This window comes from Pseudochaenichthys georgianus, chromosome 9, assembly GCF_902827115.2.
Source record: "Pseudochaenichthys georgianus chromosome 9, fPseGeo1.2, whole genome shotgun sequence".
Taxonomy (NCBI): domain Eukaryota; kingdom Metazoa; phylum Chordata; class Actinopteri; order Perciformes; family Channichthyidae; genus Pseudochaenichthys; species Pseudochaenichthys georgianus.
This window is the reverse complement of record NC_047511.1, coordinates 3,261,271-3,279,820: the sequence shown is the minus strand read 5'-3', so window position 1 is coordinate 3,279,820 and position 18,550 is coordinate 3,261,271. Positions and strand designations below refer to the sequence as shown.

Genomic DNA, 18,550 nt, shown 5'->3' with positions numbered 1-18,550 from the left:
GCTTTCTCCCATGTTCCCTTTAAACTGTGGGTTTTCTTCGGAAGTTGTTCCTTGTACGATGTGAGGGTCTTAGGACAGAGGGTGTCGTATTGTCATACTGATATGTATGGCTGAATTCCCCCATCCAATCTCTTCACATTGGTCAAAACTTCTTCCTCTGCTGACGAGTCCGAACTGAAATACTCCACCATGTTTCCGTGTGTTGACAAAGTGAACGCATGGATGACGTCACGACCATCACGTGACTACTGAAAATGGCAAACATGGCGGCGGCCAGACGGAATATACAGGTCTTGATAAAAAAGAGCTATAAAATCATTATTTACCGGGGAATCTCGCTGATTTCTTCAGGGTATGGTTTAAACATAACGTTTCACTAAATACTGAAGTTTTGATTAATTATCTAATGAGTGGACCCATTCCTTTAAAAACGATTAACCATTTACTTTGAAAAACATCAATTTATTGAAGAAAATAATTTTAAAAGTATGTTTTTAACAGTTGATTACCCTGAACTTTAAGTATAATTCAACTGAAAAACCCATTTAAAAAATAAATAAAATCGTTTTATTTCGATTATGTTGTTTTCATAATAGTTGCAAGCCAAAATCGTAATTGTGATTAAAATACGATTTAATTGAGCAGCCCTAGCTCAAAGTGCACCAGATTGATGCATTCAACTTCAACATTTAAAAAAAATCTTCCTGGGGGTGCATGCCCCCGGACCCTGAGGATGTGACGTCCACCACCAAATAAAGCAGGTTAAAATAATTAAATTGCATACATTTTATTTTAGTAAACACTGAAAACGGGTCCCACAGACCCAAACAGCACTCACAGGTTAAAGGTAGCATATAATAATGTTAAAATGTGCTAAGTATATACACTGCAAAAAAACAAAAAAGAGGAGTAAAAGTAGCTCACGACTTGTTTTATTTTTTTAAAGTAACCCTCATCCTAAAAAAAGTTGGAGACCCCTGTTATAGAACGATACATTTGACAATTTTAAGCTTGGCCTACCATTTTATTGGAGCGATGAGGAACAGGTGGGGCTTGAAAAGGCCCACCTGTTCAAAGTGGGGAATGACAGAAAAAGTTTGAGAACCACTGCCTTAAGGTGATCCAGACAGGCTGGACCAGAGGAGGAGAGACAGATCTGGACTCCTAGCAGCAGAGAACTTCAGCACGGATTCCAAGGTACACCTTTTTCATACTTTACAAAGAATGCATAAAGTAATGACTAATACACTGATACACATGCCATTAAACATGACTAAATACTAGATCACCTACACATCCGTGATGTTGAGTGTACTTTCTTAGCAAAAGGTTACATTTACATTTTACCAAGCAACATCACTTTTTTGTGTATTGTATTTAAGGCAAATATTATTGAACATAGTGAGAGCTGCGACCCTTTGTCTTTCAGTGAGACAACCGGACAGAGCAAGCTTCTACAGTTGCACTAAGTTTTGATAACAGTTAAATATTATTTTAATAATACATTTATTTCAATGTTGATGAATTTAGAACGGTTTATTCATAATCTGATTATCTTTGTAGTACACTGTTGGATTTAAAAACACATTAAAATAAAAAAATCATTATATTTATAGACCCTGAACAAACAAACACACCTCTTTCTTAAATAACACACTTGCTCTGCAATAATATGTTTTTTGATATTTCTGTTAGGAAAGGACATGCCTGAGAGACAGGACTGCTTCACCATGTTCTCTTTCTCTGAGGGTCCAGAAGAACATCCAAGAGGGAAAGGAATAGCTGATGTGATGAGATTTAAGAGCAGTACAGGACATTCACTAAGAGACACTTAGGCCCTTTCTCATTTCACTTATTGCCCTCCTCGAGACTTAGTCCCGCCCACAGGAGATGTGAGCGGAGGAGCCAAGGAGGGGAACCGAGGAGAGAGGAGGAGGAGGAGAGAGGAGGGGAAGCAGCAGGCGGTTAGAGAAATGAGAACTCCTCTCCTCTGAGCGGTCATCTTAAAGAGACGTCCATTAATGATGACAGGAGGCACAGCAGCCCTCTGTCTGATGGACAGATGTGTTCATGACCACTTATATATTTACTTGGATTCATTCACAGTGCGGTATGATGAGACAATAACAGGCTACAGATGCGGACATATACACACACATAGCCTATGTATATATTTATATAAATATATACAATTTCAGAATCAAACGGAGCACTCTCATAATAACGTAACACTATCAGAGACTGGATATACCCAAATAAATGGTGCCAATCTTCAGTCAGATGTGAATGTGTAACTTAACATTTTCAGTAAGAATAACGGACAAAAGGAGTGCAAATGCAAATACAATTTATTGAAATGTGAACTAAAAGTTATCAAGCATGAACCATCACAATTTTTTTTTAAATAAAAATGAAATAATATACATAAGTTACACTAAATGTTAATCTGTTAATTGATTAAGTAAACACATTTTGTCAAATAAAGTGACAGGCTAGGTCTGTGCAGGTGGTAACAGCTATGCCCAGCATGGGCTAAGTTCTGTAGGTGCAGCTGGTGCAGGTCCTCCTCCCTCAGGCCGGGGGCCTGTACTACGAAGCCGGTTCAACCTAACCTGGATATGTTTGAGTTAGCCGGTTGGCTTAATCCAAAACATACGCGCTCTCGCTAAACTGTCCTACGACGCTGGTTATCAAGTGGATCGCTCAAGCCAGCCGTGTCCTATCTAGTTAGGTGCGCGTTCACATGAAAGGGGTCGTATCTGGAGCATTCGACCAATCACAAACATGGAGAAGCGCACTGACAGCGCAGCGTCATACTTCCTGATTTAAAAGTGAACTTTAATACTAGTCAAAAATGAAGAAGTTAAACTTTAAACATCCATGACTTAAACACTTTATTCAGGATCAAAGCCACAGAGCTGCACCTGCAAGGTGAACACAGCTGGAACAGAACAAGTGTTTGAATGCGTACATTAACAGGTTTATGATATCACTGCCCCGTCTAAAACACGATCTGACTTCAATTACATTTGTCTCGAGTGTTTCGTCAACTTAATGTGTTGCTTAAAATAATACTTCTGCATACAGTCTGTGACACTGTGAGTGCTGCACGGCCAGATACGGCTCAGCTGACTCAGATAAGGAGATATATGATACATTATGAAGTGATATGCCGCGGACTGTACTTAATGTTACTCTGATCCGGTTACTTATGTTGTGGCTGATATTTAAGTAAGCTTTCTTAACGCTAATGTTATAATAGTCCGATTGCTCTGAAGATGGAGGTGATATTCTATTAATGTTCACGTTCACACAGTCGGTGATTTTTGCCGGCCGTCTTTCCTGCGACGGCAGCTTTTCTGTATTTCCTTTCTCCTGTAATATGACTTGATCGCTTTAAACTCCGCACACTGAGCTCTGATTGGTCAGCAGGCGGTGTTTTCACTGAGTTGAGCTCTTAGCCTGCAACCTAACCTGGTCCCGACCAGGTTAGCCGCTAAGCATAAGTTACCATGGAGATCTAGCCTGCTAAAAAGAGAACCAGCTTCGTAGGACTGGAAACCCAGAGTTTTCCCTGAATTTAGCCGGCTAAGCGAAAATCCTGCTTCGTAGTATACCCCCCAGGTCCTCCTCGCAGGGAAAGACCCTCAGCCCTCTCTGGCCAAACCAACAGACAGGACGTTCATAAAGCTGAGGTCTCCCCCAAAGTCTCTAATCATCCATCCTGTGAATATGAGAGGGGAACAAATAGTGTAATAGATGCTTTGGACAATAAGAAATATAAAGTTAACTGTTGAGTTGCTCAGTTTTTAGATTGACAGGGTTTAATAATACAAACAAAAGGAGAGGCACCGTAAAATAAAGATTGGTCTTTCAATAAATTGTGTTGATTTTGTCTTTTGAATTGTTTGTCTAAAGTCAAGTACAGAACTGTTACTTATAGTTTGAATGATAGTCTGGTTATAATGTTTGGAGGAGGCATCACAGGTAAGAGCACCATTTGTTGTGTTGCATCCACAACAAATCAGATGTGTGTGTATTTATTTATTTATCTACTATTTCTTGAATCATTACTGTCAGTCCAAAACAAGAGATTTTGTTTTAGTAACATTTTTTTTAAAACATTCTCTTTTCCACTACACTATCTTGAATACTTTAGTTTTACATCACTACATTTATCTGACAGCTTTAACATTGTAAAGGTGTCACTTCGGACTCTGGGTAATTATGACAGCATGTCCTACTATTTTGAGAGTTTGAACAAACCAGACCTTCATCTATTAATGTAGAAAATAGTCAGCACATTAAAACATTATGAAAGTAATCATTAGTTCAAAATGAGCTCCAACTACAACAGTTAAGTCAACTCGTGCATCTGTAATAACAATAAAACAAATTATATAATAGTATAACTTGTGTCGACTTTAAATACTTTAACAACACTTTCCTAATTACTAGCATACTTTTACTAAAGTAACATTAACATGTTTAAATGCAGGGCTTTTGCAAGAGAGTATTTCGTATAGTGTAGCATGTTCTACTTGACTTATCTAACCGAAGTGATCGTTACGTTACTTTGCAAACCGTCACACCCCCCCCCCCCCCCCCCCCACACACACACACACACACACACACACAAAAGGACACAGTAACGTTGTGATTCACCTCAATTAATGATAACTACGGAGCTTGCTAACAGCAAGGCACAAGGCTACTTCACTCATTTAGCTAGCTAATGTAAGATACAAATGCTGTCGAGCCCTCACTGCTTGTAAAATAAAGAGCACAAACTGACTACTTACCCGAGCGGCGAGCCCTGCTGTTCTCCGCCATTTTTCTCCCGGGTTGTTGTGATCACATGACTGACAAAGCCGTGCTCTGATAGGCCAGAAGTCGGTTTGATTGCATTAGGGCTCGATTGGTTTTCCTGTCTGAGTAGCCCGGATGATGCTGCATCGCAATTTTGGACATCGATTTTTTTGACGTCGAATTTTTTTCACTTGAATTTTTGGGATCAGAATTTGAACATTCTAATTTTTTTTCACTTGAATTTTTACATTTTTATTTCACATAGGTAAATTCGGAGCAAAAACATTCAGATACATGATTTTCAAAGTAATTATTTTCAATGCTATAAATTCGGTGTCTAATACAATTCAAATACTTCTGTCTCTTGTTTGCTTCCATACTCCATGCTTTAATGTTCAAAAACTTCTTTATCTTTCTCATACTGCCTGTGCTGCAGCACCTCTTTTCACCCTCTGTCTGAAACCAGAGCCCAGTCTGCTCTGATTGGCTAGCTGGCCGGCTCTGTTGGGATTGGTAAACTGCGTAGAGATACGTCCCCAGCTGACCCAGAAAGCAACGCAGGTTCTGGTCCAGGCTCTCGTCACCTCACGCCTAAACTACTGCAACTCCCTCCTGGCTGGTCTACCTGCATGTGCCATCCGACCTCTGCAGCTCATCCAGAATGCAGCGGCTCGTCTGGTCTTCAACCTTCCAACATTCTCCCACACCACGCCGCTCCTCCGCTCCCTTCACTGGCTTCCGGTAACTGCTAGAATCCACTTCAAGACAATGGTACTTGCGTACCATGCTGCGAATGGATCTGGCCCTTCCTACATCCAGGACATGGTTAATCGTACACCCCAGCACGTGCACTCCGCTCTACATCAGCCAAACGGCTCGCTGCACTCTCGCTGCGAGGGGGACCCAAGTTCCCATCAGCAGAAACACGTGGGTTTGCTATCCTGGCTCCAAGATGGTGGAATGAGCTCCCCATTGACATCAGGACGGCAGAAAGCTTACACACCTTCCGGCGCAGACTGAAAACTCATCTCTTTCGACTCCACTTCGAGCGATAGAACTATTAACAAAGCACTTATATACTAACAAAGGGCTGGCTTACCTAAAGCCAGTTGAGTAGCACTTGAAATGTTTGGCTCTATGAAGCCTGATGTACTTTATGATTCTGTTTTCTTCAAGTTTGTATTTTGTTGGTCGAACGCACTTATTGTACGTCGCTTTCGATAAAAGCGTCAGCTAAATGCAATGTAATGTAATGTAATGTAGAGATGTCCCACCCCTTAATTTACAAACTGTTCCATATGATTTAAATGCAACAAGACAGACAGGTGTCAGCCAGTCAGAAGAGAGAAGTAATCAGCAGCTTACCGCGTTGATCCCGCCCCCGTGACTCCTGGAGCAGACTGTGGAGACGAAAGCCATCCCTGCTGTTACCCCGAAACTCCTCTTCCTGCAAGGACATTATCATCAACGTCATCATCATCACCAATATCCTCAATATTGACTCCTGTATGTTTGTGTGTGTGTGTACTAACAAGATGAGTTGCGCTGAGTCATGGCGGCGGCGAGGGACCAGGTCTTTCTCTCTCCACTGGGTGAAGCGACTCAGCACCTCTTCGGCTCCCCCCTCGGTGCTGATCAGGTTCTGCTGAGTCCAGATCTCCAGACCAACCAGCACCACCCGAACATTCAGCTGTATGTAGATCTGAACGACACACACACACGTTCATGCCACTTTCTATGCAATTGACAACAATAATACTGCAACTACATATGCATCCACAAGCTTGTGTGTGTGTACTCACGCTGTCTATAAAGTTGGCCAGGTGAACCATCTCTTCCCTCACTGCTGTCTCGTTCTTATTCATATAATTATACTGAAAAAAAAACAAGGACAAAAATGTTCACACCAAACTTAAAAGGTCCCATGTCATGGCCATTTCTACTGATCATAATTCCATTGTTGAGGTCTACTAGAATAGATTTATATTGTTCAATGTTCCAAACTCACATTGGTTTCTCACAGCATCTCTGTATAGCATGTGTATTCACTCTCTGTCCTACACGGCTTGTTGGAGCCGCCCCCCCTCCCTATGAGCCCACTGAGCCCACTGATTGGTCAGCTCGCCCACTCTGTTCTGATGAGTCCACCACCGTTACAGCGGAACATCAGTGATTATGTGTTACAATGGCGTTAGCAACACCAGTAATGACAAACAGATGAGAATGCTGCGTGGGGTCTGGGTGCCGTGTTGGCGGGACGTTGCACGGCTCGCTGCTGTGAGGAGCGGACAGTGTGAGCTGGGTTCATTTCCTGCTTGCTGCGTGGGGTCTGCGAGACAGCGAGACATCGCGAATGGACGCGGGAAGGGGGGGTGCTGAGGGGGCTGCAGCACCCCCATCTGCGAGGCTCCACTAGCACCCACGCAGCCACGGTTTCGCGGCTGAGAGTGTGTGACTGATCCTAATGAGGCATAATGAAAATGAATGCCTCAAATGTGCTTCACAGGCAGAGAGAGGTGTGGCGTCCCTATGCCCCCACAAGTGGCACTTCCCTCTTTGGCCTTAACTTTTAGGTGAGAACACTAACAGCAAATATCATCATGCTTTCAGTTACGGCCCGTCCACACTACAGCGTCGACAGCGTCGGAAGCGTCGACAACTCCAATCTGCCCATTCACTTTGAATGGGGTGACGTCACGTTGCCTCACTTTTTCGCCGAACTGAATTGTGGGTAGCAGAGAGGTCCGTCTCCGGCGTCAGAAGTTGAACAATGTTCAACTTCTGACGCCGGAGACGCCAGCGCCAGCCAATCAAATCCCGTTTCGGAAAATCTGACAGCTCAAGCCGTAGCCAATCAAACCGCGTCTAAGCTGGGAGAGATATCCCGCCGTTCATTTCTATATTTCAAAAAAAGATGGAGGAGAAACTAACTATCGCCGTAGTAAATCACCCGGTTTTGTATGACCAGACCCTCTTCACCTACCGGGATACAAACCGGAGGAACCAGGCATGGAGGGAGGTGGCAGAGACAGTGGGTGAAACTGGTAGGTTTTCGCCTGTTTGGGGAGTTTATATTAGGGCTGTCAAACGATTACAATTTTTAATCAGATTAATCACAGCTTAAAAATTAATTAATCATGATTAATCACCATTCAAACTATGTCCAAAATATGCCATTTATTTATGTATATTGTTGTGGGAATGGACAGATAAATGAAAGCAGGCGGATATATCCATTTAACATACAGTATCTATGTTTATTATAACATTTTTCTGCATGTCAAAATGAAAGACAGCCCACACACCTATCAATCATCAAACCGGGTCTTAATTCATTACGTGTTGATTTCTATCAACGGGGGAGTACTTCAGGAAAGTCGACAGAGGGGGGGGGCTAGTGGAGTACTTCGTGACCACAGAGTGTGAATGTTGTGATCAGCTGTTTTAGCGCAGTTCTCCAGTGAAGGGGGGAGTCTCCCTCCGCAGCCGGTTGGCGTAGTTTTGGCACAGTTCCGTTGTACAGACCGACGTTAACAGCAGCCCTGTCTGTGCACACGGAGACCGACTCTGTCGTCCGGTGATCTAACCGCCTTCTGGAAAAGCTTCACAAGTACGTCGGTACGCAAATGCGCTTTGTGACACAAGTGACGGTACGCATTTCAGATTACGCACATAACCTGCGTACCAGTTATGTGCACCCCTGTACCAGAGCCATATTATTACTATTATATGGCTCTGCTCTGTACTACAGCAAGAGTATTCTCCGTCGGGACTTCCTGCAACAACACCACGCCGTTATCAAAGACGTTCTATTGAGAAGACGATCACTACGTGACAAAAGTTTTCAAAACCGTGGCTACTGAAATCAATCTTACTAACTGCTGTCTGTGCAATTTACTCCGCGAGTTGGCAGACTTTAGTTTGCTTACTTTAACATCATTTTTCATGGTGGGGCTAAAACATTTCTTGGTATGGGTGTAGCCTACCCCAACCATACCCTGGCGCTGCCACTGGTGGCACGTATGGGGCGGGCCATTCTGCACATGCGTTAAATATTTTAACGCAATTAATTCAAAAAATTAATTACCGCCGTTAACGCGATAATTTTGACAGCACTAGTTTATATATATATTAGTGCTGTCAAAATTATCGCGTTAACGGCGGTAATTAATTTTTTGAATTAATTGCGTTAAAATATTTAACGCATTTAACGCATGTGCAAACAGTCGAATACTTTTTTTCTTCCTTTGCACTCATCGAGATAGCAGTTCTATTTCGTCCCTACTGACCGCCAGAGGCGGTGCTTTAGCACTGGATATGTCCATCGCCCGCATGCGCAGCTCGAGTACCAATAACAACAAAGTCACCTGTGACCCACGTGACACCGGCTACATCAGCCGGTGTCGACAGAGGATCTGTTCCTTTTCATCTTCTCGCTGCGCGAGAGTACCTTGGCTACATTTTTTGTAGCCTGCAGCGTTCGTTCGTTCGGAACATTTGTTAAGGATTCTCTGCAAACAGCTGGCTGCGTGTAGCTTCGCGACTCATCCAGTCGGGGCCGCGGGATTACCCGTCCTCCAGGAGCTGCGGCTGGCTGCGCAGAGACTTCGTTCGGACAGGTTGGTGTCGGCTTGGTTGGCGACGGCAGTGTTTCTACTCCCTCTCCCAACCTAGTTGTCCTGATTTCTGTCTGTTTGCTGAGTCTTTTGGTGACGGAGGTGTTTTCGCTCCCTCTCCCAGGAGTATTGCTGTGCTTTTGTACTGTTTTGGCCGCGGCGCTGAGCCAAACGTCATTAGCATTGAGCTAAACCTCATTAGCATTGAGCTAAACTTCATTAGCATTGAGCTAAACTTCATTAGCATTGAGCTAAACTTCATTGGCATTGAGCTGTACTGGCTAGTTAGCAGTAGCGGCTGCAGCCACTCGGCGGACGCCGGGTTGAGCACCGGAGTTTCCCGTGCCGTTCTTTTTTCTTTAGCTACAGCTGGCATTCGCCTTTGATTTAGCGCTAAAGTTGCCGTGTTTATCCTGTTAAACAAGTAGCTGGTGAAGTCTGTGTTCCCACACCCGCTCCCGGTTACGCTGCATCTGGCGTTCGTCTTCAGTTTAACCAGTGAAGGCAGTGTTTGCGCCCCCGCTCCTGGTAGGCGCTAAACGGCCTGGTTTTTTCCGTTAAGCAGGTAGCTGGTGAAGGCTGTGCTCCCGCACCCGCTCCCGGTTACGCTGCGTCTGGCGTTCGTCTGTAAATTAACCAGTGAAGGCAGTGTTCTCGCCCCCGCTCCTGGTAGACGCTAAACTGCCTGGTGTTTTCTGTTAAGCAGGTAGCTGGTGAAGGCTGTGTTCCCGCACCCGCTCCCGGTTACGCTGCATCTGGCATTTGTCTGTAAATTAACCAGTGAAGGCAGTGTTCTCACCCCCGCTCCTGGTAGACGCTAAACTGCCTTGTGTTTTCTGTTTAGCAGGTAGCTGGTGAAGGCTGTGTTCCCGCACCCGCTCCCGGTTACGCTGCATCAGGCATTCGTCTGTAAATTAACCAGTGAAGGCAGTGTTCTCGCCCCCGCTCCTGGTAGACGCTAACTGCCTTGTGTTTTGGTTTAAGCAGGTAGCTGGTGAAGGCTGCGTTCCCGCACCCGCTCCCGGTTACGCTGCATCTGGCACTCGCCTCAGCCAGTGAAGGGCAGGTAGCTGGTGAAGGCTGTGTTCCCGCACCCGCTCCCGGCTTCTCTGCATCTGGCTACCTACAGAATGGCTCATTCATGTAGCGCCTGTATGGCTTCTCTCGAGCCCGAGGACGGCCACGACCGTTGCCCCTCTTGCCTCGGCCTCGAGCATCTAAGGGAAGCTCTCACAGTAGGGGCCTGCATGAACTGTAGCTGCATGCCCCGGGCACTCAGAGTGGCTAGAATCACTGAGGTGGAACGTCTGGCGGCAGCCAACGGACACCTCTCTTGGTCACATCCTCCCCCAGATCAGTTCGACCGTCCCTGGCGACTTGAGGGAGCGATGGCCATGGGTGCACCCCCCAATAAGAGGACTAGGAACAGGCTGTCCTCTAGAGTGGATCAGCTAGCTACCGACATGGACACGATGAAGTCGCTCCTCGTGGCCCTTCAGCCGGGGCCCGGTATAGGGGCTGCTAGCGGGCCGCCTGCCCCTCCTTCGGTTGCTGCCCCTCCTTCGGTTGCCGCCCCTCCTTCGGTTGCCGCACCTCTGTACGAGGATGCCTTGTCGCTAGCGGCTTCGGCTAACCTCTTCAATGAAGAGACGGAGGACGAGGTCCCGCTCGAGGAGTTTTCCCTCTCCTCTGCTCAGGGGTCTCTGCAGGACGGGGAGGACGGCTCCATGGCGGCCATCATTCGTACAGCCTTGGCGCACCTGCAGATTCCGGTTCCGCAGGCCAACTTGGCTCCGGCTAGTGCCTTCTTCAGGCGTAACCCAGCCCGTGTCCCCCTCACCGTTCCTCCTTCAGAGGAGTACCTGAGGGAGCTCCAGGCATGCTGGAGGGACACCAGGGCCTTTAGCCGCACTGGTTCCGATGCCCGGACCTTGGCTGCCATGCAGGACCCGGCGAGGGCGGGGCTGGGTGGCATGCCACCCATTGAGCCTGCCATCGCCTCCCTGATTCTGGCTCCTGACGAGGCTTTAAGGCCTGAGGTCAGGTGCCCTCAGCCTCAGTGCAGGGTCACGGATGGGCTGCTCTGTAGGGCCTACGACGCAGCGGCACGCATGGGTCGTATCGGGAACTCCCTCTCCCATCTAATGCTGGCCGTCTCCGCCTCGCTGCAGCAGGCTCCGGCCGAGCCTTCTTTGCTGGGCCTCAGCGATGCATCACTGCAGGCCTTTGCCCTAATGACTAGGGAATTGGGACGAGTTATGTCTTTTCTGGTACAGACTCGTCGCCAGGTTTGGCTGGCCCAGTCACCACTGACGGAGACATGTAGGAGGGTCCTACGTAGCGTGCCAGTCGAGCCAGGGGAGCTGTTTGGGTCAGCTGCCCTGGAGACACTGGAGCGCGCTGCCCAAGCGAGGCAGACCAGGCAGCAGCTCTCGGGTCTTCGCAGTCCCGCGGCCGCTCCCGGCAGGCCCAGGGGCCGCTCTAGCAGCCGCGCTCAGCCACCGGCTTACTGGGGTGGTCGGCAGAGTTCCCAGCGGCCCACTCAACCGGCCAATGACTTTCGTGCCCCAGGTCGCCTGGCTTCCAGGCGGCCTCGCGCTTCAGAGCCTTACCGGTGCCCCCCGAGGGGCTCCAGGGGCCGGGGGGCTAGGCCCTGAAGTCCCGGGGCCGGTCGTCGGCTGGTTTTCCCAGCAGCAGCTCAGCTACTGGGCTGCCTGTATTTCCGACCCCTGGGTGGTTTCCACACTAACCCGGGGCTACGAGTTGCAGTTCCGACGCCGGCCCCTAGCCTTCGGCGGGGTCAGAATGACAGTTGTCAAGGACCCGGCGAAGGCCTTAGCGCTAGCCCAAGAGTTGTCCGTCCTCTTGGCCAAAGGCGCAATCGAGCCAGTGGACCCCCTGCGTCAGAGCGGGGGGTTCTACTCGACGTACTTTCTTGTGAGCAAGAAAGTGGGCGGATTCCGTCCAGTTCTGGACCTCAGAGGAATCAACAGATTCCTGAGGGTACTACCCTTCCATATGCTAACCACAGCAGACACCCTTCGTGTTGTCACACAGGGGGAGTGGTTCACAACCGTGGACTTGAGGGACGCCTACTTCCACGTGCCAATTGCATCCCATCACCGGAGGTTCTTGAGGTTCGCCTTTCAGGGTCGACATTATCAGTTTCGGGTGCTTCCCTTTGGTCTCTCCCTCTCCCCAAGGGTGTTCACCAGGGTTGTTGCGGCAGCACTCGCTCCCCTGCAGGCACAGGGCATGAAGGTCCTGCCATACCTGGACGACTGGCTGGTTTGCGCGCCGTCCCGGGCCCAAGGGGCCCAGGATACGGCGCGCCTCTCATCCCACGTTGCCCGGTTGGGCCTGACAGTGAACACCGGGAAGAGTTGCCTGGACCCTTCCCAGCAGGTCACTTATCTGGGGATGGTCCTAGATTCGGTCACCATGAGGGCCTACTTGACACCTCGTCGTGTGGACGACATTTCCCACCATCTTCGCATCTTCAGACTAGGCAAGAGGGTGCCTTACATACAGTTCCTCCGGCTCTTAGGCAGACTGACAGCTGCCTCAGCCGTCGTGCCCTTGGGCCTGTTGTCACTGCGCCCCATGCAGATGTGGCTGAACAGCCGTCACTTGGACGCCAAGCGGCACAGGCACAAGAGAGTCAGGGTGTCTCAGCGGTGCCTCCACTCTATGTCCCGCTGGAGGGACAGGGCCTATCTCCTGAGGGGTGTGCCCATGGGCACCATCCCATCCCGCCGGGAGACTGTCACTGTGGATGCGTGTCTCTCGGGGTGGGGTGCGGTGTGGCAGGGCAGGACTGTGCAGGGTCAGTGGTCTGCCCAGGAAGGTGCACGCCATATCAATGTGCTGGAGCTTCGAGCGGTGTTGCTCGCACTCATGCACTTTTTACCCCAACTGGCGGGCAGGCATGTGCTCGTTCGTTCGGACAACATGTCCGCAGTTGCCCAAATCAACCACCAGGGGGGCGCCAGGTCCGCACAGCTGCTCCGCGTTTCGCAGAGCCTCTTGCCTTGGGCGCTCCCCCGCCTCACCAGTCTGCGGGCAGTTTTTCTGCCAGGGGACCTGAATCAGGTCGCAGATTTCCTCTCACGGCGCAAGCCTCCACCGGGGGAGTGGAGGCTTCACCCGGAGGTGGTGGAGATAATTTGGAGCCTCTTCGGCAGGGCCGAGGTGGACCTCTTTGCCTCGGAAGAGTCGAGGCACTGCCCCCTCTGGTTCTCCTGGTCGGAGGTGACCAGCCCATTGGGTCAGGATGCCCTGGCGCACGACTGGCCGGACACTCTTCTGTATGCCTTCCCGCCGTTGCCTCTGATACTTCAGACGCTTCAGAGGGTCCTTACCCAGGGGCACAGGCTCCTTCTAGTCGCCCCCCGCTGGCCGGGGAGAGTCTGGTTCCCACTGCTACGCAGTCTCTGCGGCAGCCCACCGTGGCGTCTCCCCGACAGAAAGGACCTCCTGTCACAGCTCAAGGGTCAGATCTGGCATCCCGACCCTCGCTGCCTTCAGCTCTGGGTTTGGCCTCTGCAGGGCCCAACCCACTGTTGAGCGGTGTCACGGCATCTGTCAGGGAAACTATCCTGAATGCCAGAGCTCCATCCACTCGGGCACAGTATGAGTGCAAATGGAGGCTCTTCTCCCACTGGTGTGTGAGTAAGGCTGAGAATCCGGGACATTGCTCCGTGGCCACCATTTTAGAGTTTCTGCAGTCCCTTCTGGATAGTGGACGTTCTCACTCCACTTTGAAGGTGTATATGGCTGCTATCTCTGCCCGACATGTCGGAGTCGATGGCGCCACAGTGGGGCGCCACAGGTTGGTGTCCCTCTTTCTAAGAGGGGCTCTACGGCAGCGCCCCCCTAGCACCCCAAGGGCCCCGGCTTGGGACCTGCCCCTAGTGTTGGATGCACTATCATCTCCTCCCTTCGAACCCTTGGCCCAGGTCGGGCTTAAATGGCTGTCCCTGAAGGCAGCATTTCTGCTTGCCATAACCTCAGGGAAGCGAGTCGGAGAGCTTCATGCCCTCTCCGTAAGCAGTACATGCCTGAGGTGGAACTCCGATGGCTCGGGTGTCACCCTCTGGCCGAATGTGGCGTTCTTGCCCAAGGTGCTTCCACTAGCCCACTCCAATCGGCCTATCCAGCTGGCACGCTTTAACATTCCACAGGAGAACGGCACACCTGAGTTGCTGTGCCCTGTGCGTGCCCTGAGGGCGTATATTGATGCTACGGCCTGTATACGACAGTCAGAGCAGCTCTTCGTTTGCCATGGCGGCACTAGGAAGGGTCCTGCTCTCTCGAAGCAGCGGCTGTCCCACTGGGTGGTGGATACCATCACATGTGCCTATGGGGCCAGTGGCCGCCCCCCGCCATCAGGGGCCAGATGCCACTCTACAAGAGGCGTCTCAACATCGTGGGCTGCCCTAAGAGGGGTGCCCCTGGAGACCATCTGCGCCGCGGCGTCATGGGCGTCTTCTGGCACATTCTCCAGGTTCTACCGGGTCAATGTCGCCACTCCTCACCCCCTGGGGGTGGTCTTGTGGCCAAGCTCCGCTGCTTCCAACTAGGTGAGTAAGTGCTTGGATTCTTCATGACATGGTTGGTATAGGTCATCCAGTGCTAAAGCACCGCCTCTGGCGGTCAGTAGGGACGAAATAGAACGATAGTTACGGCTGTAACTACGGTTCTATGAGTCCCGGATGACCGCCAGAGTTTCCTGTCACTCAGAATTCTTGTGTGCTCGCGAGAAGATTCTGGGAACAGATCCTCTGTCGACACCGGCTGATGTAGCCGGTGTCACGTGGGTCACAGGTGACTTTGTTGTTATTGGTACTCGGGCTGCGCATGCGCGCGATGGACATATCCAGTGCTAAAGCACCGCCTCTGGCGGTCATCCGGGACTCATAGAACCGTAGTTACAGCCGTAACTATCGATTTATGGGTTGTTGTGGGAGGTAACCAGGGGGTGTGTTGAGCTTGTGCAAATGCAGACAATTATTACAAGTTGGCGTACACCACTTATAAATCAAAACAAATATTGTATGTTCTGCAAAGTTTTATAAATGAGGCCCCTGGTACCCTGTGCAACAACAAAAAAGAAGGCCCAAGACACTTTTTAAATGATTTGTAAGTATGCAACAGTGACAACATTTACAGTGCGTTTCCTTCAAATATCGAACTGTTCATTTAAAACATAACATGTGTATGTGTTTGTGTGTATGTGTGTGTATGTGTTACCCTCTCATTATCAACCACCAGCAGCAGCTCCACGTAATAAGTCTGATGGAGAATAGCTCGCTTCATCTGCAACATAAACAACAAGTTACTTTACATGCATGCACACATTCATTTTTTATTGTTTCATTAGTGTGTGTGTGTGTGTGTGTGTGTGTGGGTGTGTGTGTGTGTGTGTGTGTGTGTGTGTGTGTGTGGTGTGTGTGTGTGTGTGTGTGTGTGTGGTGTGTGTGTGTGTGTGTGTGTGTGCGTGTGTGTGTGTGTGCATGAGTGGACCCACCCTGCTGTGGTGTTTGTGGTGAATTTCCTCTGGTTTGTACTGAGCATGCTCCGTGGTGTTGCTGTCATGCTCATGCCCATCGTAGTGTGGCGTGCCACACCCCCGAGGCTGTGATGTCACATCCTGCAGGCGGTACACCAGGTGCTGGTCAGGGGCGGAGTCTAATGGCTCGATGCCATAACTGTCATTGGCGAGATGCAACACTCCTCTGAAATAAAGAAAGACAAAATATTTAGATTGTAGTATTTTTTAGTCCGAGTGAGACATCATATCCACACCATATACAAATAGAGACACCGAAACTTAGAAACTGGTTGAAAGAGATCATCTCTACAGCATACTTTATATGACTTTTTCAAGAAACATTTTCAGAATATGTGATTCAATTACCTTTATCGGTTTTCAAAAATGCAGTTGTTTATTGTTCATAAAAAGGTTTTTTTTGTTTCTGTTGTAATCTGTGTAACTGAATGTGATGGCACCGAATTTGAGGCAAAGACCAGGTTTTTGGGTGAACTGGCCCTTTAAGGTTCAGCTCAGACCGGTGTTACACAGAGATAGGTGTGTGTGTTGCACAGTGATTCAGAAAGTCAAACTGTTAATTAAGCCAAACAATGTGTGTGTAGTCCACCATATTAATTAATAAGAAATCACAGTCTTAAACAGCAGGATGGATGACACACACAAACACACACACACAGACACGCAGCCATCTGTGAGGGGAATATAAATAGGAAACTTTGTCCTTGAGAGAGAGGGGAGTGTGTACAGTGTGTATAAAATCTAGTTGTGTGTGTGGGTGTGTGCTTTACCGAGGCCGTTGCAGATGCTCATAGCAACAGAGGAACCGTCCATGTCCTGAACGTAGCCTGATAGTGACAGTGGTCCTGCAACACAACAGAGACGTTAGACAGGCTGCAGTGTCTCACACACACCAGCAGGCGCCGTTGTGCTCTGCTCTATGAATATCATGTTGTGCATTTGTATTCACACCCATTTGCTTTAATAACTGTAACCTTGACATCAAACACAGCTTCTATTTGTTTCAGTGTTTATTTTTGCCTACATAATGTTTGCTTTTATCTGCGGTATAGTCTTTCCATCTTTCCTCAATGTGTATGAGTTTTAAATAAAGGTGCCGAGCAAGACACGTTTTTACATCTCCTCCAGAGGCAAAAACTATACATGGTATTGTGAATATACACACAGTACATCAAATGTTAACATAATATCATATGTTGAGGGTGAGCGTTTGAATGATGTTAAATGTAATGCATCTAAACATGTTCTCTCTACATTCATTTGAAATGTACCCACATACACAAAAACTCCTTTCAAAAACACAGTTCCTTTATTTGATGTTTCTATATTTCATTGTTATTTTAATTATATTTTGTTCTAATAATTTGCCATCACTATTGAATTTATATATTTTTTATCGTATTAATCTTCTGATACTAATCGTGGGTTTTCTGCCTGTTCTAGCACTGTAAAATATTTCTTCTGTTATGTTTCTGTATTTTTTATTTGTGCATGAAAGAATAAACAATACACAATGCCATCTACTTGAACTGTGTACTGTTATAGTGTTTGACTCTAATAATATAGAAATATGTAACGTAATAATACAGCATAACACAAATGTGCTTCTAGAGACACCACCCGAGTGTGTGTGGTGACGAAACTCTACAGATGTGTAGTTGGAATTTGAAGACTGGTGTGGTCAGCAAAGGGTGACAAAAGAAAGGGGAATAAGAAGTGAAACATTTACAAAAGTGCCCCCAACCCACTCTTCTGATACATACTGGTGTTGCTGCCGAGCGTACAGCATGATCTGACCCATTTAAAAAGAATATTGTACAATATAAACAATTTTTCATCTTCGTTTTATCCCAAGAAGAATATTTTTAAATGCTCATTTTCAGGTTCATATTTTTATGTTGTGTCTCTACTGGGACATGTCTCCATGCTTTAAAAGCTCTTTATTTCTCTCATACTGCCTGTGCTGCAGCACCTCTTTTCACCCTCTGTCTGAGACCAGAGCCCAGTCTGCTCTCATTGGTTAGCTCTGTTGTGATTGGTCAACCGCTTAGAAATGTCCCGCCCCTTAGCCTATCACTTACAATGTGTCAAAGCGCTAGTCAATAGCCATGCAAGGTACATAGAAGGTTTCTAATTTCTCTAATTTCCCCTCCTCGACTCCTCGACTCCTCGGTCCTCCGGTAGTGACCCGGAAATGGATTTCAGCGCGCCATTTTGAAGGACATCTCATTTCTCTAAATGCACATCAAGGACCGAGGATCGGTCATCGCGGAGGAGGAGGAGGAGCTATAACCGAAGATACACTGATGGGTCCTCCACGGATGTATTTCCGGGAACAGAGATGTTTCAAAGAGTCGTGACGCACGGCCGGACTGATCTCAGCCAATGACAGCTCTGCATGCATCCCCTGGATATTATGTTATTAACTGCTTTCATCGCGATGTTTACAGAGAGAACAGCTGTGAGGTCCGTGCAGAAAGCAGAGCAGTGTGTAAAATATCACTCAGTATAACAGGCCTACATTACTCTCTGTATTTGTATGCTGTAGTTTAGT

General features: G+C 48.0%; 1 protein-coding gene across 2 annotated transcripts in view; it reads right to left on the bottom strand.

The window, feature by feature from the left end:
* Positions 1-16,840, bottom strand: part of adam9a (ADAM metallopeptidase domain 9a) — a 45,684-nt gene extending 28,844 nt beyond the window's left edge. For both annotated transcript variants that reach the window (XM_034091049.1, XM_034091050.1), the window contains exons 1-6: positions 16,770-16,840; positions 15,955-16,166; positions 15,678-15,743; positions 6,612-6,683; positions 6,342-6,511; positions 6,175-6,256 (exon numbers count right to left, since the gene is read on the bottom strand). In XM_034091049.1, the coding sequence (XP_033946940.1) occupies positions 6,175-6,256; positions 6,342-6,511; positions 6,612-6,683; positions 15,678-15,743; positions 15,955-16,166; positions 16,770-16,809 (642 nt within the window). In that variant the 5' untranslated portion in view covers positions 16,810-16,840. The remainder of the gene's footprint in view (positions 1-6,174; positions 6,257-6,341; positions 6,512-6,611; positions 6,684-15,677; positions 15,744-15,954; positions 16,167-16,769) is intronic.
* Between the last annotated feature and the right edge of the window lie 1,710 nt (positions 16,841-18,550).